This window comes from Hibiscus syriacus, unplaced genomic scaffold (assembly GCF_006381635.1).
Source record: "Hibiscus syriacus cultivar Baekdansim isolate YM2019G1 unplaced genomic scaffold, ASM638163v2 tig00111408_pilon, whole genome shotgun sequence".
In the NCBI taxonomy this organism is placed as follows: domain Eukaryota; kingdom Viridiplantae; phylum Streptophyta; class Magnoliopsida; order Malvales; family Malvaceae; genus Hibiscus; species Hibiscus syriacus.
The window spans coordinates 572,971-600,472 of record NW_024063085.1 but is presented as its reverse complement, the minus strand read 5'-3'; the positions used below and the strand labels follow the sequence as shown (position 1 = coordinate 600,472).

The window sequence follows — 27,502 nt, the reverse complement described above, 5'->3', positions numbered from 1 at the left end:
ACTACATAATAATTTGTGTATTCCACGCTATTTCAGATTTTTTTTAAGTATTATTTACTAATTCGTTATGATTCAATTTTCACTTAAGTTAGTAACTTTATTGATTAAAGAAAATGTTGTTCTTTCATGAAGTCTTCTGTTCTAGAAATTATATCTGAAATGTATCTATATGTTATCAATAATTAAAAAATATTATGAACACGTACTACTCATTATAAAGCACATCAAATTATTAAAAAAAATAACTCCAAAAACCAAAAGTCTTTTAAAACATTGTGATTTTTTTATAGATATGAAGTGGATAAAAAATTATATAAGTTCAAAGATTCTTAAGTCTTTAGCAATGAACGTTCATATCCCTATTTACGTAGTTCTCGAACCTAATCTCATGAGACACTAAAATAGTTTGATTCAAGCAATGATTATGATTCTTAAATATTAGGTATATGCAAGTGGTACACATTTACATGAAGAAAATGAAGTGTTATATTGGATAAAGAAAGTAGTAATTAATTATCCAAAAAAATAGTAATTAATAACGGTGGGACATAAAAGAAACTATTTTCAAACCTTAATGAATTAATTGCAAATTCACAAAGCATTTATTAAGATATTTTAAGAGGTCCATATCATACTTTTCTTTAGGAAAATGAAATAAAAATATATCCCCACATGTAAATGAAATATCCAGTAGTTCACCCCCCACAATCTTGTTTTTCTTTTATATATTTTTATTTAAAGGTACGATATCATGTGGTTATATAATATAAAATTCTATATTAATTTAAGATTATCATATGAATGTGAAATTTAAAAATAAAAAATTTAAATAATTAAATAATTTTAATTATCAATTTTTATTCATACGATGATCTTAAATCAATACAATTTTTAAAATTTTTATACTAATAAATGAGCAAATGTTATTATTATAAAGATAAGAGTTAATTGCATTACATGTCCTCAAATTATTATCTTATTTTAAATTGACCCTTATTTTTTAAAATATTCCAATCAACATCAAACTATGACTTTCATTATAAATTAATCCTTAAACTTTTGAACATTCTAATTTCATCCCCAAACTATAACCCTCATTCTAAATTGGTCCCCCAAACTTTTGAATCTTTCAATTTCATTCCTAATGTCATCCAAATATGTAATTAGTTTCAAGCATAGTTTAACCTAATTTTTTTTTTTCAAACATATAATAATATAACTTAGCCTAACGATTTTATTAACAAAATATATGATTGGTATATATGTATAGTTTTGAATGAAATTGAAATGTTCAAAAAAATTGAGGATTTGAGGATGAAAATTAAATGTTCAATAGTTTGAAGACTAATTTAAGATGATAGTCATAGTTTAGAGATGAAATTATAAAATTTAAAAGTTTAGGAATTAATTTAGAATAAAAGTCTTAATTTGAGGATGTATGATGCAATTAATTCTAAAAATAAAAGTAAAGAAAGAAGTATAAGAATTTTGGATAATTGGGTCTAACAAAAGTACAAAAGGCTTATTTTCAATAAAAATGGAAAAGTTCAGGGGTCTTGATAATTGGAACATATTCAGCTATGAATAATAAAATATGAACCTTGATGGGCTTTACAAATACATACAAAACTCGAAAACAATTAAATATATTTATATCCGACACTCACTTTAGTCCAAGTAAAAAAGCTATAGGCTTGTTTTGAGCCTACATATCTCACACAACCCAGCCATGGGTGCTGCACGAACACCATGAATGAATGCTTAATGCGCATTTGAGGACCAGTGAACCAAAAAAGGACATAGAAACCAGAAAGAAAGAAATAAAGTTACTCCAAGGCATTTATAAGATCAGTGAGGTTGAAGACCAGCCAATTAGCTTTGGCCGCAACAGGCGGCGTAGCAAATGAACAAGTCGGCACCTCCTGGTTTACGGGCCTATGTTGCGAGACGAAAATAAGATTAAAAAAATGGCATCAAATAAGAAAAGTGCTGCTCAAATACAAGGGATTTGGTTATAAAAAAAAAACCAGAAATTGGCCTTATCCATCGTAGAACTCGATATCCTATAGGTGCTCAACGATATAAATCAACTAAATGAATAGACAATGAACTTCAGAATATGTTCGAGACACCTTTACTCTCACTCTCCTGGTTTGCAGGCCTATGTTTTGTGATGAAAATAAGATGTGAAAAAAACGAAACAACACGATAGCCTATAGGTGCTCAACATTATAAGTCAATGAGTAGACAATGAACTCGGGATATGTCTGAGACATCCTCACCGTCACTCTCTCAAACAAACAAGATACATTTGACACAATTAATAAATCTGTTCAACTTTAAAGCATGTTGAACATGAAGCTATCTTCCTCATAAACATGCATGGAAAAAAAAAAGGAACACGAACTTCCACCAATCCTTGCATAAAGATGGATTTTGTCGAAAACTGCACGTAGCACTCTTTAAGGTTTGTTAACATTCTTTTTAGAGAAAATCGCCTCAGTGACCAAAATTCCCATATAATATACTATTTTAACCAACTTTTTTCGGATTTGCCAAAATGACCAACAAAATCGCAATGCGATCGCTAATTCGCTTTGCGATCTCCATTATCGCAAATTCGCGTTGCATTTCGCGTTGCGATAGTTGAAAATCTCGTTGCGATGGTCTACAGTGTCGTTGCGATTTTCCCAATTCGCAATGCGAATAAGTAAATCGCAACGCGAATTGGGAAAATCGCAATGCGATACTGACTATCGCAATGCGATACTTACTATCAATGCGATAATACAAAATCGCAACGAGATACTGACTTTCGCAACGCGATTCTGACTTTCGCAACGCGATAATACATAATCGCAATGCGATTTTCAAAGCGCCATTAGTATCCTGGCCAAGTATTTTATTTTTAAATTCCAAACACGAATATTAATATATTGGAACACTGAACCGTCCACAGTATATCCCGTAATCGCAACTCATAACCTAAAACCTAAAATCACAACTCAGCCCCATCTCCATCTCTCACTCTCTCACCCATCTCCGACGAAATCCGTCCCCATCTCCGGCGAAATCCGTCTATCTCCATCTCTCAGAGCCACCCTCACAATCAGAAATGGAAAATCAACCAAATCAACCAACGAGGGTTAGTTTTTTTAATTATTTTCTTTTTGAAATTTTTGCATTATTATTAGGTTTTTCATATTGAAATTGATGATAAGTTTACTGGTAATTTCAATAATAGATTAACCATTTCACTTAGATTGCTTATTAAATCAACCGAGAATCGCAACGCGAAATGCAAATCGCAACGCGATTTTAGTTTCGCGTTGCGATTCTCTCGTTGCGATAGTCAAATTCGCGTTGCGATAGTCATTTTCGTGTTGCGATTTTCATTTTCAGAAACTATTCTTCTTCTGCAAACTGAAACTTGAATGAATTGCATTACTTCAACCAAAAAACAAAGACAAATACGAAATTCACAGTGTTACAAATTTAAGTTTGAAGAATAAACTACTACTCTTTATGTTTATTATTGTTTTTGGTATATCTTCACAGTGTAGTTTTTGGTATATCTAACTTAGTATGTTTATTATTTTTGTAGAACTTTTATTCGGCTCAATTGACCTTAAGAAATAAAGTTAGCCTGGCCAAAACAATTGCGTCGAAGCTTTCACCTGCACAAAGAAAAATGTTTGAGGATACATGCTTCGGGCCATGGCTGAAAGTACAACATCCCGGTGGAGATGCGATGTTGACACACCTGTTTCTTCAAACCATGACTAGCGATCTACCAGAGACTATACAACGTCGTGATGAAGAGATATGGTTTGATTTTCCACCGGCGTATACGTGTTTTGGGCGGGAGGAGTTTTGCTTAATCACCGGTCTATGCTTCGGACACGATGATGTAGGTCGGTACACTAGACACATTACCCGCCCATCATGGCTATCCCGGGTTTTTCTTGAGCTGGAGAGGCCGAATCTACACGTAGAAGACCTGACAAGATTGTTGAATAAGAAAAATGGTTTTACTCGGATGGATGACGTCGACGTTGTCCGAGTATGCCTTCTAATTCTTTTGCATGCCGGCTTTTTAGGCAGAGAGGCCAGACAACCTATTCCAAATGATCTAATCAAATTGGTAGAAGACCTAAATGCGTGGAACCTGTTTCCGTGGGGCTCGTATTTATGGAAAGCTACATGGAATAAGTTATCGTCTGCCTTAGATGATCGAAAAAGTTTGCATGGCGATGGTTCCAAATACACTTTGACAGGCTTTATTTGGGCCTTTAAGGTAAGAATTTTTATATAATGTTTCCAAAATTATAAGTAATTATTTAACAATTACTAATGTTTGTTATTATATTGTTTGTAGATTTGGATATTTGAGGCCTTTCCCGCCATGAAGACATATGCAATAAAAACTTCAAATGATATTCCCAGGGATATTTCCTGGAAGAGGAAACGGACCTTGCAATGGGAAGATTTACTACAGTATACGACAATAAATAATGTAAGTTAACATAAATACTACCATATGTTTATAAACAAGTTATTACTAGTACACGTTTAACTTTGTTTGAGCTTTTATATTGTTAGGAGGCCAACACTCCTCTACAGAGGCTGACACCCATGGAAGCTGAGCTTGCCACTAATTGGTGGCAAGCTAGTAAGCGTCTTTTTGATGGAACGGTTGATGAGCAGCCTCCACTTCGGGAGCCATCACCTCGCCTAGAGCTATCACCTCACCCAGAGCCATCATCTGATCGACCCGACTATACACCTCCACAACGACAGCCATCACCTATTCTGTCACATCATCGAGCCTCTTCTCCACCATCACCGCAAGATAGGCGACTGACAAAGATGCCACGACGTTTATCTCCCTGTTCTCCACCTCCACCTCAACGGGATGAGTTAGGGGAGTTACGTGATGAGGTCAATGCCTTGCGTGAGGAGGTCGATACTTTACGCAAAGACGATGGTGCATGGCGTGTTGAGGTGTCTACATTACTCGGTGAGGTAGCCGCTCTACGTGAGATGGTAGCATCGTTGTAGAATGAGGTTCATACTCTACGCAACGAGGTAAGTTTAAGATTTTTCATACTCGTAATTCATTCGGTTGCTGCCAATACTGCTAAACTGTTTTTGTTAGTATTTGTTTTTGGTTTTGTTTTTGTCTTTTGGTTGAAGTAATGCAATCCATTCAAGTTTCAATTTGCAGAAGAAGAATAGTTTACTTGAGCAACACGAAAATGAATATCGCAACGCGGAAATGGCTATCGCAATGCGAAATGAAAATCGCAACGACAAAATCGCAATGCGAAATGAAATCGCAACGACAAAATCACAACGCGAAATGAAAATCGCAATGCGATTTGTGTTTCGCGTTGCGATTTTGTCGTTGCGATTTCATTTCGCATTGCGATTTTGTCGTTGCGATTTTCATTTCGCATTGCGATTTTGTCGTTGCGATTTTCATTTCGCATTGCGATAGCCATTTCCGCGTTGCGATAGTCATTTTCGCGTTGCGATTTTAAGTTTCGTGCTGCGAAAGTAAACTATTCTTCTTCTGGAATGTTTATATATGTTGTCCTTTTAAATGTTTATATATGTGCTTACTTCTGGAATGTTATATGAGCATTTTGTGAACTATGATAGAATAATGACTTGGGTGAATACAATGCTAGTTTGAAACATATTTGTCTTTGTTTAATATCATGTCTGTTTATTTACTGATTTATGTATTAATTTTTTTTAGCGGCCCGATAAGGTGGATGCTTTACGTCGGGTTTTCCTTGCACGACGGAGTTCACGCATCAGACGGCGTGGACGTGCTATTACGTCTCCGTTCACCCCAATGGTGCGAAGACTCCGCAAGAAGAAGCCCGACTCACCTGTCATCCCTCAAGAGTCCCCTCCAATTATTCAAGAGGCCCCTATCCTCCCTCAAGAGTCCCCCCACCGTTCAAGAGGCCACTGTCATCGTTGAAGAGGTCCCTCTCACCATTCCAGAGCCCGATTCACATGGGGTAATATATCGAAGTATTGAGAAACCCCCACCGGTTCCGGACATGATGGATGAGAGTTGGCTCTCGTATGAGTTACCGGCTAGTACCCTTCCGGTATCTGAAATGGAGAGGAGATAACTACCGGAAACAATTGTGGATAATACCCTTTGGGCTAAGACCGCAGTTGATTTTTATCTACATGAGCGGAGCCAAGGGTGTTACACTGACATAAGCAAACACAACGATGAAATATTTTTGTTGCTTGATCGGTCTTGGTGGGGTGTGCTATTAGGGGTTGAAGACAGTGGCTATTTCGATGGGGAGGTAAGTATTATATTTGTCTTATATATGATTTTGATTAATTTTTTTAAAAATTAATGTAATTCACTAATATATGTATTTTTTTGTAAAACAGCATATCGATGTGTGGGTGTCACGTCTACTAATAATAAGGAAGCTTAGGAAAAATAAAAATAATTCGCGATATACAATAATGCCGGCGGCTTTTCACGCAGTTCACTTGAAGAATCAACGAGATGAATCATTTTCATTGGGCAACGGATAAGCTAAACTTTATCCTGCATGGTGGGAGGTCGATACGGTTAGTGTTTATGTTTTAAATTTTTTAAAGGTATTCATAAATAAGTGCGCAAATAAATGAATTATTACTTATGATTGCAGGTGTTTATCCTTGTTTTAGAACGTCGTCATTGGCTTCTCGTCCAACTTTAGCTCCCATCCCTGAAGATAATAGTGTATGACAGCATGATAAATTACATATCACTGTCTGATTTGAGAGATATGATCAAGGGATGGAGCTCTCATTTGGCTAAATTCTTGGATGGGATTAATTATTGGACTCATTATGGACACAAGAAGCCAAAGAAGTTCAATGTCACAGTTGTCAGAGACGAGACCGCGCCACAACAATCGCCGGGAGCCAGAGGGGATAGTGGTCCTCTCGTATGCTTGTGCTTGGCGCGTTTGACGACGGGAAGCACAGAGTTTCTACCTCCTACCGATAGAGATAGAGCTGCAGTAGGCTTGTGGTTTCGACATTATATGGCTAGAGCAATATATTCGAGACGCTGCCTACCTGCATCCGCCTTATGAAAGTGTCCATTGTTAATTGGTAAGTCAAATGCAAGTTTTGTTAACATATATACTCCTTTTGGTTTGAAAATGTTTGGTTAAGTACCTAGAATTCAATAATTTGATGTTTGTAGGTTTTAGATGTGTAGGAAGTCTTGTTTGAGCAAATGTTTGGTTTCTGCAGGTTAATCCTTAAGTGAGCTGCGTGAAATGGATGTACGGGGTCACAAAGTTGTTAATTCATTGAATCAATTATTTATGAAGAAATAAGAATTATTATTATTTTTTGATTGTTTAATTGATTTGTAAATGTTGATTTGTTTAATTGATGTGTACATAATTCTTATTTGTGCTTGTTTAATTGATTGAAATGTAATAGTTGATTTGTTGATTTTCAATCTGCATTATGTTGAAGGCAAAACAGACTATCGCAACACGAAACTGACTATCGCAACGAGAAAATCGCAATGCGAAATGAAAAGCGCAATCCGAAATGAAAATCGCAACGAGAAAATCGCAATGCGATTTTCATTTCGCATTGCGATTTTCTAGTTGCGATAGCCATTTTCGCGTTGCGATTTTTCATTTCGAATTGCGATAGCCATTTTCGCGTTGCGATTTCCCCGTTGCGATAGTCAAATGAATGTCTAATAAGTGATAACAACTGAACAGATCATAGCAATGTTCAAACTCAAGTTACTAATACATGCCTAACTGAAAATGTTAAAAGTGCACACATAAAATACACATAATACAACGTTTGCATTTAAAAATCACCTAAGTTAACAGTCCTAAAAGGTGAAGCCGGTTGTGATTGGGATTTTGAAGATGATTGTGATTTTCAGAATCTCGTTGCGAAAGTTAGAATCTCGTTGCGATTTTGTATTATCTCGTTGCGATAGTTAGTATCGCATTGCGATTTTCCAAATTCGCATTGCGATTTACTTATTCGCATTGCGAATTAGGAAAATCGCAACGCGATACTTACTTTCACAACGAGATAATACAGAATCGCAATGCGATTTTCAAAGTTCGCAATAGGTTTTAGTTTCGCAACACAAATTTTTTGTGTATATATCTACGCAGAAGAAACAACTCATAACCTAAATCCCTAAATCGCAACTCATTCCATCTCCATCTATCACTCTCTCCGGCGACATCCGTTCCTATATCCGTTCCTACATCCTTCCCCATCCGGCAACAGGTCTTAGTTTCGCAGCTCGTTTGTTTAGTAAATTAATTTACAACCATGAAATCATCTAATGTTGATCATATTTGGATAGATTTGTGTTTTGGAGGGTCATGGGAGAATGTTAATGGTGTTTTACAATATATGCCTTTACCCATGAATCTTCAACTAAAACTGTCATTAAAAAAGTTAACTTATGAAACTCTAATGTTACGTGTTTCAAAGAAATTGAATTTAGAGCCCCTAAGTGGATTTAGGCTATCTTATCAGAGGAATGGTAAAGTTTATTTGTTAACCGACAATGAAGATGTTGAACGATTCATTGCTTACATTAGTGTTTCAAGTGATGATGTTACAATGTATGTTGTTGAACCTAGAAGTAGTATTGTTGGGTCAGTAGCGGGTAGTAATCAACTAAGTTTTTCTCAAAACCTACAACCTTTCTCTAATCCAAATCCCAATCAACTTTCAGCACCAAATTCTGGTTTTCGTATTGACCAATTAGACGATGATGAGCCAAGAGAAAAAATTGTGAGTACTAGTCAGTATTCGAAATTTGATCTTGGTCAATACCCGGACTTTGATATTGGTCAATACTCGGATTTTGATGATGTTTCAGAAGAAGAAACATACCCTGCGTGTAATGATTTTGATATTGGTCAATACCCGAATTTTGATGATGAAACAACCGTTGCCGAGGAAGATGTTATTGATGATAATGAGGAGGAAGTGGAGGCTGTGAATGAACATGTTGAACATCCATTATGTAATTCATATAATCCTGAAGAAGAAAAAGTCCTCGAAGAAAAGAAAATGCCACGGGAGTATAACTGGAATATGCCAGAATTACTTCAGATACCGGAAGAAGAGTTGGTAAAGAAAGCAGTTGATTGTTACACAAAAGTTATTCGTATCAAGAAAGATGATTGTTTTGATACAAAGGAAGACTTGAAGATAGCTTTGTATACGAAATGTGTGGAAGATGGCTATCAACTAAAAGTTAACAAATCAAGCAAAGATCGTTTCGAAACAAGGTGTATGATTGACAAAAACTGTACGTGGCGTATGATTGCAAAGAGGATAAAAGATTGCGAAATGTTTCAAGTTAGGACTTTTATTGATAAACATACATGTTCAAGAACCCAAGTTTTTCCTAACCATAGACATGCAAACAAAAAGGTGTTGGGTGGTTTTCTGGCTGAGTTAATGTTTTTGAATGGCAGGGTATATCGGGGACATGAAATTATGACTGACATGAATGCTCGGTTCAAGATTAGTATATCATATTCTCAAGCTTGGAGAGCCAAATGTTATGCCTTGGAATTGTTGAGGGGGTCGCCAGAAGCATCGTTTGCCCAACTGCCGGCTTATTGTCACAATTTAAAGCTGAAAAATCCTGGGTCGGTAACTCATATCAAAACAGATAGAGATGGACGCTTTGAGTTGTTGTTTATCGCCATTGGTGCTGCGGTTAGTAAATCAATATAATTCTGTTGACTCATTTCTGTTAGTTACATGCATTTCATATTTAAATGATTATATTTCTTGTGTATATTATTTTGTAGATTCATTCGTTTATTACTTGCATGCGCCCAGTTATTATAGTTGACGGAGCACATTTGAAAAGTCGATACCTTGGAGTAAACTTATTAGCAGTAGCCATGGATGCTAACAATGGGATATTGCCAATAGCTTACGGGGTTGGCAAATCTGAAACCTCTTATTCATGGACATGGTTTATGGGGCATCTTAGGAATTGCATAGGTCCTATTAGCAATCTGACAATCATATCCGATAGGGCAAAATCAATTGACAACGCTGTTAGAAGGTGTTTCCCATATGCTTTTCATGGACTTTGTGGTGTTCATTTGTATAGAAATCTAAAATCAAGGTCTGCTGGTATAAAAAAGCACAAATGGACATACAGGAAGGCTGTAAAAGCTTATCGGGAAGTGGATTTCAATAAGCATATAAACTGTTTAAGACGTGTTTTGCCTCAGTGTGCTCAAACACTAGAAGATGTCGGGTTTGAAAGATGGTCAAGAGTACATCAACTTGGAGCAAGATATGGTTTTATGACGTCTAATAGTGCAGAATCAATCAACGCTCTAAGTCGTCATTCCCGGAAATTACCCATTACTATGTTAATGGAGTTTTTTCGAGCCTCTATTCAACAGTGGTACTACAAGAAAAGAAACCATGCAGGTATTATTTCTTTGAATTCGTAACTTATCATATATTTTACTAAGTATTATTTATTTAAATTTACAGGAACATTGGAACATCGTGTTACACCATGGACTGAAAAAAGATAACGAAACGTGTTGTGAAGTCAACGTCATGGAGAGTTGAACCATGTTCAAACACTTTGTTTGAAGTACTGGATAATAACTTAAATGGGCTTGTCGATCTAAATGCAAGGACGTGTAGTTGTATGAAATGGCAAACATCTGGTTATCCGTGTGGCCATGTTATAAAAGTTGCTCTTCATCTAAACCAAGATGATTCAAGCACATACGCTATGGATTGCTACACTACAGAAGTATATCGACAGACTTATGCCGAGATTGTCTACGCTATTCCACATCCTTCTGAGTAGGACATACCAGATGACTTACAAACAGTTTTGCCACCAGCCATGGACAGAAGGCTACCTGGCCGACCAAAAAGTCACGATCGTATACCGTCTAAGGGTGAAGAGAAGAAGAGATCGACATGTAGTCGGTGCAAGGAAAGTGGTCATACAAGGTTGACATGTGGATCACCAGTGCCATCACAATCATCTTTTCCTCTACCAAAATATGGATCATCATCAAAATCCAAAGCTCATATGGTGTCAAGAAAAAGGCAATCAAAATCGCAATCATCTTTTAAATCCCAATCACAACTGGCTTCACCTTTTGGGACTGTTAACTTAGGTGATTTTTAAATGCAAACGTTGTATTATGTAGATTTTATGTGTGAACTTTTAACATTTTCAGTTAGGCATGTATTAGTAACTTGAGTTTGAAAATTGCTATGATCTGTTCAGTTGTTATCACTTAATATGCAATCATCTTAATGTCTATCGCAACGCAGAAATTACTATTGCAATGCGAAATGAAAATCGCAACGAGAGAATCGCAATGCGAAATGAAAATCGCAATGCGAAATGAAAATCGCAACGAGGGAATCGCAATGCAAAATGAAAATCGCAACGCGAATTTAATTTCGCGTTGCGATTCTCTCGTTGAGATTTTCATTTCGCGTTGCGATTCTCTCGTTGCGATTTTCATTTCGCATTGCGATAGTACTTTTTGCCTTCAACATAATGCAGATTGAAATCAACAAAATCAACCATTACATTTCAATCAATTAAACAAGCACAAATAAGAATTATGTTAACATCAATTAAACAAATCAACTTTTACAAATCACCTTTTACAAATCAATTAAACAATCAAAAAATAAGCAATAATTATTAGAGAAAATAACACTTCTACTATTGAATCAACTTTTGTAGCCATACATCATTTTCACGCAGCTCACTTCTGAGATTAACCTGCATAAACCAAACATTTGCTCAAACAACACTTTCTACACATCTAAAACCTACAAACATCAAATTATTGAATTCTAGGCACTTAACCAAACATTTTCAAACCACAAGCCTATAAACATACCAATTGTTTATGGACATTTTTATAACGTGGATGCAGGTAGGCAGCGTCTCGTATATATCGATCTAGCCATATAATATCGAAACCACAAGCCTACTGCAGCTCTATCTATATCGGTGGGAGGTAGATACTTTATACTTCCTATGATCAAACGGTCCAACGCCAAGCATACGAGAGGACCACAATCCCCTCTGGGTCCTTTCGTTTGTTGTGGTGCGGTCTCGTCTCTGCTAACTGTAATATTGAGCTTCTTTGGCTTCTTGTTTCCAGAACGAGTCCAATAATTTATCGCATCCAAGAATTTAGCCAAATAAGAGCTCCATCCCTTAATAATATCTCTTAAATCAGCCAATGATATGTAATTTATCATGCTGTCATATACTATTGCCTTAAGGGATGGGATCTGAAGCTCGACGAGAAGCCAATGGTTATGTTCCAAAACAGGGATAAACACCTGCAATCATAAGTAATAATTCATTCATTTGCGCACTTATTTATGAATACCTTTAAACTCAATCTAAAATAAACACTAACCTTATCGACCTCCCACCATGCAGGATAAAGTTTAGCTTGTCCATTGCCCAACGCAAATGATTCATCTCGTTGATTCTTCAAGTGAACGGCGTTAAAAGACGTCGGCATAATTGTATATCGTGTATTTCTTTTATTTTCCTTAAGTTTCCTAATTATTAGAAGATGTGACACCCACGCATCGATATGCTGTTTTACAAAAAATGACATATATTAGTAACTTACATAAATTTACAAAAAAATAATCAAATTAAAATATAAGAAAAATATAAGACTTACCCCTCCATCGAAATAGCCATTGTCTTCGACCCCTAATAATACGCCCCACCAAGACCAATCAAGCAACAAATAGATATCATCATTGAGCTTGCATATGTCAGTGAAACACCCTTGGCTTCGCTCATGTAGATAAAAATCAACTGCGGTCTTAGCCCAAAGGGTGTTATCCAGAATTGTGTCCGGTAGTTGTTTCCTCTCCACTTCAGATACCGATATGGTACTGGCCGGTAACTCATACGAGAGCCAACTTGAATCCATCATGTCCGGCACGTCAGAGGGTTTCTCAAGAATCCTACATATGACGCCATATGAATCGGGCTCTTGAATGGTGGGAGGGACCTCTTCAACGATGACAGTGGCCTCTTGAACGGTGGGAGGGGACTCTCGAGGAATGATAGGGGCCTTTTCAACGATAGGAGTGGACTCTTGAGGGATGACAGTGGCCTCTTGAACGGTGGGAGGGGACTCTCGAGGAATGATAGGGGCCTCTTCAACGATAGGAGTGGACTCTTGAGGGATGACAAGCGAGTCGGGCTTCTTCTTGTGGTGTCTTCGCACTATTGGGGTATACGGAGACTTAATAGCACGTACACGCCGTCTGATGCGTGAACTCTGTCGTGCAAGAAAAACCCGACGTAAAGCATTCACCTTATCGGTCCGCTAAATAATTAAATACAAATATCAGTAAATAAACAGACATGATATTTAAACAGTGAAAACAAAGACAAATATATTTCAAACTTTCAACCAGAAGACAAAACAAAGACAAATACTAACTTCACAGTGTTAAAGAATACACAGTTTAGCAGAATTGGCAGCAACCGAATAAATTTACTTCAACCAAAAGACAAAACAAAAAGACAAATACTAACTTCACAGTGTTAATAAACAGTTTAGCAGTATTGGCAGTAATCGAATAAATTTACTAAGCAATCTAAGTGAAATGATTAATTTAAGTGAAATTACGAGTAAATTTATCATCAAGTTAAATATGGAAAATCTTAAACTTACCTCGTTGCGTAGAGTATGAACCTCATTCTGCAACGATACTACCATCTCACGTAGAGCGGCAACCTCACCACGTAAAGTAGACACCTCCACACGCCATGCACCATCGTTATCGAGTAGAGTACCGATCTCCTCACGCAAGGCATTGACCTCATCACGTAACTCCCTTGACTCATCCCGTGGAGGTGGAGAACAGGGAGATAGAAGTCGTGGCATCTTTGCCGGTCGCCTATCATGAGGTGATGGTGGAGAAGAGGCTCGATGATGTGACGGGATAGGTGATGGCTCTCGTTGTAGAGGTGTATAGTCGGGTCGATCAGGTGATGGCTCTGGGTGAGGTGATGGCTCTCGAAGTGGAGGAAGTGGAGGCTGCTCATCATTCGTGCCATCAAGAAAACGCTGACTAGCTTGCCACCAATCAGTTGCAAGCTCAGCCTCCGTGGGTGTCAGTCTAATTAATGGAATGTTGGCCTCCTAAAAATATAAAAACTCAAACAAAGTTAAACGTCTACTATTAATAACTTGTTTATATATGATAGTATTTGTGTTAACTTACATTATTTATTGTCGCATATGGTATTAAGTCTTCCCAATCCAACAGACGTTTTCTCTTCCAGGAAATAGCCCTGGGAATATCATCTGAGGATTTTAATGCATATGTCCGCATGCTGGGGAAAGCCTCGAATATCCAAATCTACAAACAATATAATAACAAACATTAGTAATTGTTAAATAATTAATTATAATTTTGAAAACATTATATAGAAATTCTTACCTCAAAGGCCCAAACAAAGCCTGACAAAGTGTATTTCGACCCATCGCCCCGCAAACTTTTGCGGTCATCAAAGGCAGACGACAACTTAGTCCATGTAGCTTTCCATATATACGAACCCCACGGAAACAGATTCCATGCATTTAGGTCCTCTACCAATAATATTAGCTCCTGAGGAATAGGTTGTCTGGCCTCTCTGCCTAGAAAGCCGGCATACAAAAGTAGTAGAAGGCATACTCGGACAACATCGACGTCATTCATCCGAGTAAAACCATCTTTCTTATTAAACAATTTCTTCATGTCGTCGACGTGTAAGTTCGGCTTCTCTATTGACTCATCAGGAAAAACCCTGGATAACCATGATGGGCGGGTGATATGACGAGTGTACCGGCCTACATCATCGTGTCCGAATCGTAGACCAGTGATTAAGCAGAACTCCTTCCGCCCAAAACAAGTATATGCCGGTGGAAAATGAAACCATATCTCTTCCTCACCATGTTGTATATTGTCGGGTAGATCTCTAATCATGGTCTGAAGCCACAAATGGGTCAAATTAGCATCTCACCCGGATGATGTACTCTCAGCCATGGCCCGAAGCAGGTTTCCTCAAACAATTTTCTTTGTGCAGGTGAAAGCTTCGAAGCAATTGTAGTGGCTAGGCTAACTTTATTCCTTAATGTCAATGAAGCCGAAAAAAATTTCTACAAAAACAATAAACATACCAAGTTAGATATACCAAAAACTACACTGTCAAGATATACAAAAAACAATAAACATAAATAGTAGTTTATTCTTGAAACTAAAATTTGCAACATTGTTTTGTCTTTTGGTTGAAATGAAAATCGCAATGCAGAAATGACTATCGCAACAAGAGAAACGCGAAATGACTATCGCGACGAGAGAATCGCAACGCGAAATGAAAATCGCAACGCGAAATGAGAATCGCAACGCGAAATGAAAATCGCAACGCGAAATGAGAATCGCAACGCGAAATGAAAATCGCAACGCGAAATAAAAATCGCAATGCGATTTTGGTTTCGCGTTGCGATAGTTATTTCCGCGTTGCGATTTTCATTCTCGAAACTATTCTTCTTCTGCATTACTTCAACCAAAAGACAAAACAAAGACAAATACTAACTTCACAGGCTAAACAGTTTAGCAGTATTGGCAGCAATCGAATGAATTTAATAAGAAATCTAAGTGAAATGGTTAATCTATTATTGAAATTACCAGTAAACTTATCATCAATCTCAATATGAAAAACCTAAAATAATGCAAAAATTTCAAAATAAAAATAAAAAAACTAACCATCGGAGGTTGATTTTCCATTTCTGAATGATTGTGAGGGATTTTTGACTGTGAATGGTTGTGAGGGATTTCGCCGGCGATGGGGACGGAAATCTTCGGAGATGGGGACGGATTTCACCGTAGAGAGTGAGAGATGGAGATGTGACTGAGTGTTGTGATTTTGGGTTTGAGGTTATGAGTTGCGATTACTGTGGACGGTTCAGTTTCCGATTTTTTAAGAAAAAATTCGTGTTTGGAATTTGAAAAAAAAAATACGCGTTAATACGAATGGCGCTATGTAAATCGCGTTGCGAAAGTCAGAATCGCGTTGCGAAAGTCAGTATCTCGTTACGATTTTGTATTATCGCATTGCGATAGTAAGTATCGCATTGCGATAGTCAGTATTGCATTGCGATTTTCCCAATTCGCGTTGCGATTTACTTATTCGCATTGCGAATTGGGAAAATCGCAACGACACTGTAGACCATCGCAACGCGATTTACAACTATCGCAACGCGAAATGCAACGCGAATTTGCGATAATGGAGATCGCGTTGCGAATTAGCGATCGCATTGCGATTTTGTTGGTCATTTTGGCAAATCCGAAAAAAATTGGTTAAAATCGTATATTATAAGGCATTTTTGGTCACTGAGGCGATTTTCTCTTCTTTTTATATCAATAGTCTTATAATAAATGCAGTCATTGACAGTTAATATATTGAAAGTTCTGATGAATTTGCTAACCTCGAGATCAGTAGCTCCATCACCGATCATCACTAATGCTTTGTATCCCTTAACCTGGAAAATTTCTTTAGTAATCTCATGAAAACGTTCGTTGTAATTGTGAAATAAATAAACCTAATTTTTAATTTAAAAATAAAATAAAATAAATATAATAGTGAAATATGGTCGATCCCTAGGGATTAAGGAATTTTCAATTAAATCTTATTTGATTTTTAACCAGAAAATTTACAAAATAAAATAAAAAGGGGGCTTATCGAATTTAATTGAATAAATTAAAATTAAATAAAAATAACAAAACAACAAAAATAAATAATTGAAAGAGATAATGATAGGAGATAACCTCTAGCTTCGCTTTGACTCGACTCGTCTCGATCATTAAAATAGATTTCACTTCGAAATTCTTGCCGGTTATAGTCTACAAGGCCCAACCCTTGTAACTTGCTTTTCTCTCATGCGAACTAATTTCCAATGTCAATCATTGAAATTTAATTCTTGTTTGAATTTAACTTTGACTATCGATGTTAACGCCAATATCTTCTTTAATACTGGAAAAGTCCGTGCTCGGGTTATACGTCTCAATGAGAATCGAATTCTTTGTTTTTAGGGATTTGAATTTGCTACAAGCCGATTCTCCTCCCTAACGGTAAATCAAAACAACATTCAAGTCACGGTGCAATCTTTGAATTGAAAGTGTAAATAATTTAAATAATAAGTCGATTACCTAACCTTGTTTTCCAAAAATCAAGAAAGATACTTGAAGGTACGAAGCGTTTTTCAATTCTCACGAAAAGAATCGAGTCATCGCTCAGGTATCGACTAAAAAAGATTTAGCTAAGCATGGATTAGATCATGCTTAGCATTGTGAAAAGAAAATTATGAAAGAAAAGTAAAAATATGAAAAGTTCTAAGTAAATAAAATGACTAATTTCTAATGAAACTAAAAAATACTACCAAGAGTTCTAATAAAATAATTAATTCCTAAATAAAATAATAATAAAGTAATCAAACTAAAAATCCTAAATAAAAAGGTTTATCACAAAAGATAAAAATAAATATTTAAGTCTTTTACTTCTGGTTGAATTCTACTTCATCTTATGGATAATCTTATATCAGGTAAATTTCAATTAAATATTCAATATGCTGACTGGACCATCAAAATCTGATACTTTTTGAGCTAATTAATCCAATAAATAAATAATAATCAATCGAAAAATAAAAAATAAAAAACAATAAATATATGTAATATAAAACACTCTTCAAATTCCCCAAAACAGAACTTTTAGCCGGCCGATACAAAAAAAAAAAAACAGAAACAAGACACACCTTTCTTAAACAGCTTTTCCTCCACTCCTTGAAGTAGGCTCATTGGATAAAATCCCAGAAACTCCCCAGGACTTCCAAAGAGCAGCTGATTGGCAAAAATCTTTTCTTGTGGAATCCCGAGGATTGATGCCACGGGCTACAAAAGAGTTTCTCAAATAACCATCAAAGATTATATTAATATATAAGGTTTTTTTAATGGTAAAGAACCTACATGCTGATAATGACTCTAAACTGATAAAGCAGATCATCGGATACCACATTGTTTGGCCGTAAAACAACATTAACCATATCATACATACTTCAATAGTTTTAAATCTGATTGTTTTCCCAAGTCACCGTTTGCCTTTTGCTGTATGTCTCGGACCTAAAGTCATGCAAGGATTTCCCACTTGGTGTTTAATTGTTAGGCAAGAGACTCATTCATTTCCAGATTCTTAAGTTCGAGTTTCCATTTTCAATGCCATCAGAATATTGCTAGTGATTTCAGACTACGTCCATCAAAATGGAAAACAAAACCACATGAATGCCCTAACAGATAAAAGTAAAACATAGATAGTCTTTCAAGCATTTAGAAGCATAGTTGCATACCTTGATCATTTGTCGGAAGCCCCCCGGAAATTAGATAAACATTGGTATTCCTAGACTTCAGCTTCTTGACTAGTTCTTCTATGCCAGGAGAAAGCCTACACATCAGTAAGAAGAACAATGAACACAACCCTTAAATCATCATGTCGAATAGAAGACAAACATTAGGAAAGCCCTAATCCAAGGGGCAACTAACAAGTTTTACAAATTTAAATTACATACTACAATTATAAAGATTGATATGATTTTTTTTGCAAATAACAATCATTATGTGACGAGCATTTTTTCTTAAATCATAAACTGAGAAGCATTATATAAAAGACTAGAGCTTAACTTCACTAACCTAGGCTGACAGTTGGCTATAGAACACTGGGTTTAAGGTTCTGAAACATGTAAAATATTCGTAAAGGTTAAGATGGTTGTTTCAGAGACAAATGGCCATTGACAAAATAGAAGCACCAGAATTTACTTAGTTATAATGTACCTTGCATCAAGTAACAGGGCAAGCACTACAACATAATATATCATAATATTTAAAGCAAATATTGAACATATTGCAGAACAAAAATTGCAAGTTTAATTCGTATTACGGACTTCCTAGCAGAGTGTATTAATCTGACGCTACTAACCATCCATAACTGAAAAGCATTGTGATCATACGAACATATCAATATATAATCAAGACTGAAGTATAACCCTCATACCTTGGGGGTCTTTGGCAGAGATAATCCTGGACTTGAGATAGGGAAGGTTTGAATAAAGATAATCGTGCAGATAAGGACTCCTCAAAAGGAACAGAACCGCCCATTGCTCTACAAATAAAAATATAATAAATTAAAAAAAAAGAATCAACCATCTACGATTCACAATGGAATTGAAGTAATTAAAAATGTGGGGAAAGAACCTAGCAGTTCATTCTCCAACAGCCTTTCCAGCCCCACAAAATTCTGCAAGTTCATTGATGCCCTCATCTACGCATACCGTGCTATCCACATCAAAGCATACTGCATCAGCACTTCTCCACAGCTCAAGAACCTCTGGAATGTAATAAAGAAGACTATCAATAAAGGAAATCACAATTACCATCACAAGACATAAAAAAGTTAAATCTACATTACTCAAACTTGGGTTTGAATGTCGAATAGTATGTGTCTGATACAGGTATGATAAGATTTTTCCATGTTTTTCTATGCGTTTCAGAGGATCCTTGAAGATCATATCCCCATATTCATGTGTTGAACACAAGTGTCGGACACAAATACTTAAAGAAAAATGAAGAGTCGGAGCATTCTAATTTCTAGCTTTAAACTTAAACCCTTAACCAGGTTCAGGCATTCGTCATTCAAGCTCATAAAATTCAGAAGCCATTTTAATTTTAAAATTAAACCCCTTTCTTGTTTTTTATCCAATATTTTGGGGGAACTCAAATAAAGCAATATACGAAGGGAACCACTTGAAATACATAGGACAAGAACCTTTGGAAGGCAGCTTATTATCAATGTGCCGAGTAGTTGAGGCTTCTGATGGTTGACCGTTGTCGGTCATCATTTATGATGTAATATGTAAGTGATACAAAAGTGTAGGTTAAAACGAGTCAAGCTTGAGTATTGTTGAACTAAAATCAACTCGAAAATTTACTAGCCTAAAATTTTCAAGTTCGACTCAAACTCGAACCTAACTCGGTTGAAGCTCTAACTCGATCATAAACCTTAAGTACATGAAAAATTTATATTGCATATTAAAAAAATAAATACATAAATGTTAATACTATTAATAATTTATTTTAAAAAAATAAAATTTAGTATATTATTTTTTCGAGTTACTCGTATTTTCGAGTCGAGTATCAAGTAGCTCGTTTCAGCTTGTTAAAAACTCGAGTAGAGTATTTATCAAGCTTTGACTGAGCCAATCTCGAATAGTTCAAGATCTATCTCGTCTCATTTATTGTCCTACTAAAGTGTTCCCATTTCTTCTCTCTTTTTTTCAGTTTGATTTTCTTCAAAATCAACAAAACTTAAATCAAAATTTTAATATGATATATAATATCTATTATATGATTATCGTATTATCAAGATATATTGATTTTCTTTTCTTTCTTGGTTTTTTCATCATTTGAATTTTAAAAGAAAATATTTTAACATTAATAAATTAAAAAATTTAAAAGAAAATTTTTTAATTTTTTTTACATAAACTGAAAAAAATTTAAAGCAGCATTGCATATTTAACAGTAGGTGACAAAAAATGAAATTAAAAAATTAGGTGATAAATTTTTTAAAAAAGTAGTCTCATGACCAAATAGAAACAAATGTACAGTTGAGGGACTGGAAATGTAGTTTACCCATATATTTTTCTTCGAACACTTGCTTGGTGAAGACTCAATAGTGAAGAAAACACATATTTTTTTGTGATTTTAATAATTTTCTCTAAATTAATATTCGAATTATTAAAATTTACAAAATGATCATAAATAATTAATTTTTAATCAAAAATTGACGAGGTAATTGACAATATTTATATAATAATAAATTTAATTCTTAACTTTTAAATATTATTATAAATTAATTCTAATTCTAAAAATCCGACCTTCACACCATAGTTTACTACAACCATTGCAAAGGGCAAAAGCTTTTGCTCGTATCTTCTTGGGCCTGGCTTCGATTTTCAGTTGGAACAACTTTAATTAGAGATAAGAAGAAAAAATTAATCGACTCGATTTAAAATTTTATATTCAAAAAAATTAAATTCAAATGAATGATAAAAAGAACTCAAATAGTAGCTCGAATAACTCAAAATTTTTATTGATTAATAAATTAATTTTCAAGTTTGAATTAAACATCTCAATTTTGTATTATATACATATATCATACATAAAAAAATATGAAGTATATAAGTATTATAGATGGTTGTAAAGAACCATTTAAATTATAATCAATAATACTATAATATTATAAATATTTACAATCAAACTTAAACAAAAACTCATCTAACTCAACTTGAATTTTAAAAATTAAACTCAACTTGAAAACATTTCAAATAAAATTTGAATTATAAAATAAAACTCGAGAATAACTCGATTTTTTTCACTCAATTCGATTCGATCCCTCACCCAGAAACACTGAATCATACTTTTACTTTAAGGGATCATTGTTCAATGGACACTTTTAACCCATATGGCATGTTTTCAGAATTAAAACCACAGTGGCAAAAAAAAAAAAGGTAAATGTTAGGTGCTAAAAGTTGTGCATATAATACCACGACATCAAATTTAATCAAATCAACAATTATTTGAACAAAGCATTAGGCCTCATTTGAGCAGATTCCAAAACATCGCACCATTGGAATTTTATTTGTCACCGTCGGAAACCTAGCAGTCGATCTTTCTATTTTTATTTAACCCTCAAGTGCCGATGATCCAGATATAATCTCAATCAACTCGGTGGTAATCGATGCTTGACGGGTTCTGTAACACGAATATGTAAAAATAGACTAAATGAGGCTCAACACAAGTGACTGGCAATCCGGTTTAATAACCGAGTCACATAAACGCAGAGGGTAAGAGGGAGACCTGCTATATGTAAGCGTTAGGCGATCAAGCATGTCGCCAGCGTTTCTGCTTGAACCATCCATTGCGGACATTCTTGCTCCTTGCTCACTACAAGCATTCTCCAACACCGCATTGAACATGACCTGCGGGAAACATGAAAATCCTTTGAGGGTGAATTTCGGAAACTCTATCACACACTGATATAAAGCACACATGAGAATCCTTTTTAACAGATTTTATAACGGTAAGATTGTACTCGGTCATCCATATGGGTCAGACAGAGATTGTACGGGCTTGCCCCGGCAACCAGAGTCGGCAGAATTTGCAATAATATAACAAGGAAGCTTAAACCTCTATCACAATTATAGGAACCTCACTGATCAAGTGTTTACTTTATATCGTTTCATTAACCAGCATTACATAGAAGAGGCTACACTCATCGTTATACAGCTCTCCCAGAAGACCTAGGGTGTTGAGAAACATTCACAAATTTGAAAGATGGGAATTTATTCATTAAATGTTTAATATTTAATTATTCATAGTTCATGCCTTCATGGTATAACTTTGATGCAGAAAGAGAAAAAACAAGGATTTTTGTTAAAAAAACAGGACTTACACAAGAGAATTGGAACTCTGCCAGATTTTGAAGTATTTCTCCCTTTGTCTCACCACCCTCAACTTCATAGGAGTCTAGATCACCAAGCTTTCCCCCAGATTCAGCTTCCCGTTCAACAATCTGTACGAATAATCGCCAAATAAACCAGAGATCAAATAGAGCAACATTACAGCAGGAAAAGAAACTATCAAGCTGAAAGATTCTGGTAATACTCACTTCGGGTGATAATACAGTTGATACCGTCGGCACAAATGAAACTACTGAGTGAAACTTGTTGAAGACAATCCTCAAAGCATCATACTCAACATTCTTTAAGATCTCATCAGCAAGGACAGAGACCTGAAGGTACAAATGTTTGCAAGTATGGAGAAAAAACAATAGAAAAAGTCCACAAAAAAAAGAGATTCAACTATTTTGGAAAACTACAGTTCATCCGAAAAGATTGATGGTTAACACAGTCAACTGCAATCTACAACATTGTGTACAAGACATTTATTGAAAGACAAGGTGACTTGGCAAAGAAAGAGGACTAGGGAAAGTTAAAATTGAACTTCAACCAAGAAAATTTGGGATTGCATTCTATATTTGATGTTAGACAAATGGGCATTAACTAAAGCTAGAATTGATATTGATAAGTGCCAATGTTATGTTCTCAGGTCAATGGTTGAAATGCGTTAAAGAAAAGTCTTTTCTCTTGGACTTGAGTCCAGCATTTGATAATTCTTTTGATTTAAATATTAGAATTTGAGACCAAAGGCCCATTAAAAGTTTCCTTCCATTATCATATTCCCCTTCTCAGTTTTGAATTTCATTCAGTCAATTTTGCTAGCTCCCACTTTGGGAATCTACTAAGTGTGATAGTAGGATAAGTAAAAGACTACATACATGTACAAATTAGATCATTCAACTAATAGAGAACAATTATAGGAGAATATGCACCTGTAAGCTCTTTAGGTTTGCGTGAAGAATACCTAATCCTATATGAAGCCTTTATGGCTTTTAAGGGAAGACTGAGGAGATCTACGACAGATTATAACCAACCTTAAAGCATTCTCGTTCAACCCAGAACCCCCATCTATCAAACTCTAACTAGATCCACAGCAAAACAACCTCCAACCCTACCTTAAATTACTGTTATGGCTACTATTCACATCCCAGGTCAGTAGGAAGGTTGAATCTTTAGTTGCTTTGTTGCCCTCAAAACGGAGTATTTCCTTTCTAAACCAACTGAATAAAGTTATGATCTATTATCAAATTAAGTCCTATAATTACTGGTCCTTGCCCGTTATATGACCAGATTTTTCTTAATGCGACATATCCTACTCCTGAATGACCAAAGATGTCAATAAAGAAATCAAGCATTCAAATGTTCTTTCATAGTTGCAAATAAAGCACAATGACAGACCTGAGTGTAGTTCAAAGGATTCTTCTGCAATTCGGTTATGATTAACTCAATGTCCTTCTTAGAGTCACGAATCAATTGAGCCTTTGCCTTCTCTCCCAAAATAACATATTTTGTTTCTTTTTCAGGACCTTCGGAAATTAAGATATTTAACTCATAAGCATCCAATTTGGATACCAACAAAGAGGGAACAAACAAGTAGTTGTGAGGGAGATATACCAGAGTTCAACTTGTGGAGCCCTTTGCTTATCTTGACAGATGTGGGGTTAATTCCACCACAGAGACCTTTGTCTGAAGAGATGGTCACCACGACACTCTTCTTGACATCAGCACCTAGCATTGTGACAAGACATTAATAAAATGAGGCAGAAAGAAAAATATAAATTTGATATATGTAAAACATGATAGTATAACAAAACTATAGAAGGACAAGACATGAGAATGAATAGAAAACCCTATAACCATAACCAAGCAAGTTCCGTTCACCACTCTTTTCAACTTGAACCAAGTATACTAGTTACTAACTGAAACTATGCATTATTGATACAGAACCAGTTCTGTAAATAACCATAGCCTGTTTAAGCTTATGTTCTTTCAGAGTTAGTCCAAATAGGCACACACATACAGCATGTTTGCATGAAAAATCACAATCCCGATTACTCCCCAATAAACAAATTCAATGAGAAAAATCCATCTTCTCCAAATCATGAACTAATATAAACTTCGGACAAATAAGGATATATTCACTAAACTTTCAAACAAATAAACAATAAGAAGCATACATAAAAGTGCAGCTAATCTGCTCAAGTTATTTTTTTACCAACAAAATAAGCCACATTTGTGTAATCTTCTGGATATAGAGAATGGGGGAAGAAAAACTAAGCCAGCCCCCATATGGTTCACAACTTGTAAACCAATTCAACATAAAGGGAAGAAAGCACAATTTGAGATAGCAAACGTTAAGCAAAATGCAATGAGAACACACACAAATTCAACTGAGCTTGCTCAGTCAAGGGATATATATATCAAAGGCTTCTTAGTGGACATACTGGGTAGATCACTGAGAAGTGCAGTAAACGGTTGCCAGAGGCCACGAGAATTCTCAGCTTTAGTTTGAATTGCTCTCAGCTTTGAGGCTGCAACCATCTTCATTGCCTTTGTGATTTTCTGAATATTTTTAACACTCTTCATACGGTTTCTAACTGCATGAATAATTGGCCATCACCCAAGTTATTACCTTAACAAAAAAACCCTAACTCTAGAAGAAAGCATGAGAAGCATAACCATGTAACATCATACTAAAAGGAAACTAAAAGAAACAGGAGGAAACTAAAAGAAACAGGAAATATTCTTACCGACGTGAGTTGAAATATTGCGAACTCCAATAGGACCCTCATCCCTGCCATCCGAGTTAACTTATTTATTAGTTCAAATTACATCAAAGAAAATAGATAAAATAAATTTCATTATAAATCTTATTAGGTTCAATCAAACTTTTTATATTTTAATCTTTTCCAGTCTTTTGAAAATTTAAATCACCCAATCAGACCAGAATCAATGTTTATCTCATTTTTTATATGTACTTCATCACATTGGGAATTTTTATTTAAAAAATTAATGCAGTAACTTATGTTAGCAGGGAAATGGATTAAGCTTGTCCACCAAGAACAGTTGACAATTTAATACCCCGGTAAGAAAAATAGAATGATTTTCCATTTTTCCAATTTAATACTTGTTGACTGATTTTTCAAATCTTACTCTCCAGCAATACAACCAAGAGCCACTTTAGATGACCTAGGAGTAGCGTTGAGGCCATCGAACTGCTCGGTTTTCAACTTCAAAAAATGTGACTCGACAGTAGAAATCTTGCCGATGGCAACTACTTTAGACAACTTAAGAATAGTCAGGGGCATCGAATTGTTCGGTTTTCACCTTCGACAAATACGCCGTGATCGCAGAAATCTTACAATCAAACTTTTGTGTGCATTTTTTAGATACTAAATCGTTCCACGCCATATTGCTTTTCAAACGACAGCATATTTCCCGTTAGAATTTTGGTTTCGAACCTACAAACAACATTAAGAGGCATCAATTCCATATCATACTTGTACAAACATTGTGTGTTACTTGAACTTTGATGCATATGCCAAATACAATATGTGTATGACACGAATATGTTTAATTTTTCAAAGTTTATCTTGATATTTCACAGTTGTTAGAGTGTAATATCTCCATCCCCATGTATGCGTCAAACATAGATGTTCCAAAGGAAGAGTCGGAACAACACAAATAGAAACAACTAATAGGACTAATAATAGATTTCCATGTATTTCGAGGGTCCTTAGAGGACCCTATCACCAACCTATATCCAAGTATGCAATGTATACAAGTATTGAACATGAATATTTTAAATGAAGGGTCGAAACGATATAGATACAAACGACTAATAGAATTAATTCTGCTCGCAAAAGCTTTTTGCAAACTGTAACAGTTAATTTTTATTCAAATTCGAGTATGAGTGTGGGACATAAATATGTGTTTTAGTCTAACACGGGAATGTACATTTGTTTTTAAAGATTTCTCTGTACCTAATTATATTTTAAGAAAAACGAACAGTGGAGGCAATATATAGCTTCATTGATCCAGCTCTTTAGTACAATATCTCGAGTCTCCTTGTCATGCAATAGGCGAATATACTGCTGCTTAGACCCACAACAAACGAAGCATTATGGTAACTGTTGGTAATGCTCAATCTCACATAGTATTAGAAATACTATTGGGAATGGGTATTTATGGTTTGGATTTCTCACTTCTTTGTTGAGTGAAAGAGAACAAGGGGGACTCTCGCGCACCGCTGCCGCCGCTGTCCGTCTCGTCTCGGCACGGCACGGCTCGGCTCGTGGTAATACGTGTCTTCGACGCGTCCGCGCGGATACTATCTTTTCAGAGGAATTTCTCTTTGAAAGAAATAAATGGAAAAATGTGAAAGATTTCAACAGATATTTATAGTCTGTTGAGGACTGTTTAAATTTAAATGATAACAGCTGGTTTATGAGAGTTATCAGAAATTAAACAACTTTTCCTAAATTAAATCAAAAACGTTAAGATGTATCTGGACTAATTTCCAGCTTTGTACAAAGGGGACAAGCTGTTAATATCAGGAGTTACAGGAGTTATTTGATTTAATTCCAAGGGTTACATGATATAATTTCGGGAGTTATAACAGCTGAATAATGATGCAATGAACCTGGAATATTTATGAGTCAGGTTCATCTAGACGTTTCAGCTGTTACAAAGAAGAGATTTAATCCTGAAATTTTATGGATTACTTTAACCCTATTTCTAGCCTATAAATAGAGAGCTATATTCAGCTTCTCGACTCACTCTCAACATTCAGAATTCACTCTCTAAGTGTTTTCTAAATATTCTCTCTGTGTGATTTCCGATAAGAAGAGCAA

At 35.5% G+C, this 27,502-nt stretch overlaps 1 protein-coding gene and 1 pseudogene across 1 annotated transcript; both read right to left on the bottom strand.

The window, feature by feature from the left end:
• Positions 1-1,797: 1,797 nt before the first annotated feature.
• Positions 1,798-20,027, bottom strand: LOC120162768 (annotated as a pseudogene).
• Positions 20,028-21,718: 1,691 nt separating this feature from the next.
• Positions 21,719-25,957, bottom strand: LOC120162767 (ATP synthase subunit gamma, mitochondrial-like). Its single transcript, XM_039172849.1, has 9 exons — positions 25,803-25,957; positions 25,400-25,443; positions 25,094-25,246; positions 24,264-24,377; positions 24,048-24,175; positions 22,859-22,981; positions 22,643-22,762; positions 22,048-22,169; positions 21,719-21,942 (listed from the first exon to the last, which is right to left on the bottom strand). The coding sequence occupies exons 1-9, from the start codon at positions 25,955-25,957 to the stop codon at positions 21,873-21,875; spliced, it is 1,029 nt and encodes a 342-aa protein (XP_039028780.1). The 3' UTR covers positions 21,719-21,872.
• Between the last annotated feature and the right edge of the window lie 1,545 nt (positions 25,958-27,502).

Excerpts from the sequence above, each read along its gene's own strand:
- LOC120162767 (XM_039172849.1), bottom strand. The coding sequence starts at position 25,957 with ATGCCCCTGACTATTCTTAAGTTGTCTAAAGTAGTTGCCATCGGCAAG. Across the intron at positions 22,982-24,047 it reads ATCCTTTGAACTACACTCAG|GTCTCTGTCCTTGCTGATGA; the intron begins GTCTGTCATTGT and ends TTGTACCTTCAG. Across the intron at positions 22,170-22,642 it reads CAGAGTTCCAATTCTCTTGT|GTCATGTTCAATGCGGTGTT; the intron begins GTAAGTCCTGTT and ends TGTTTCCCGCAG.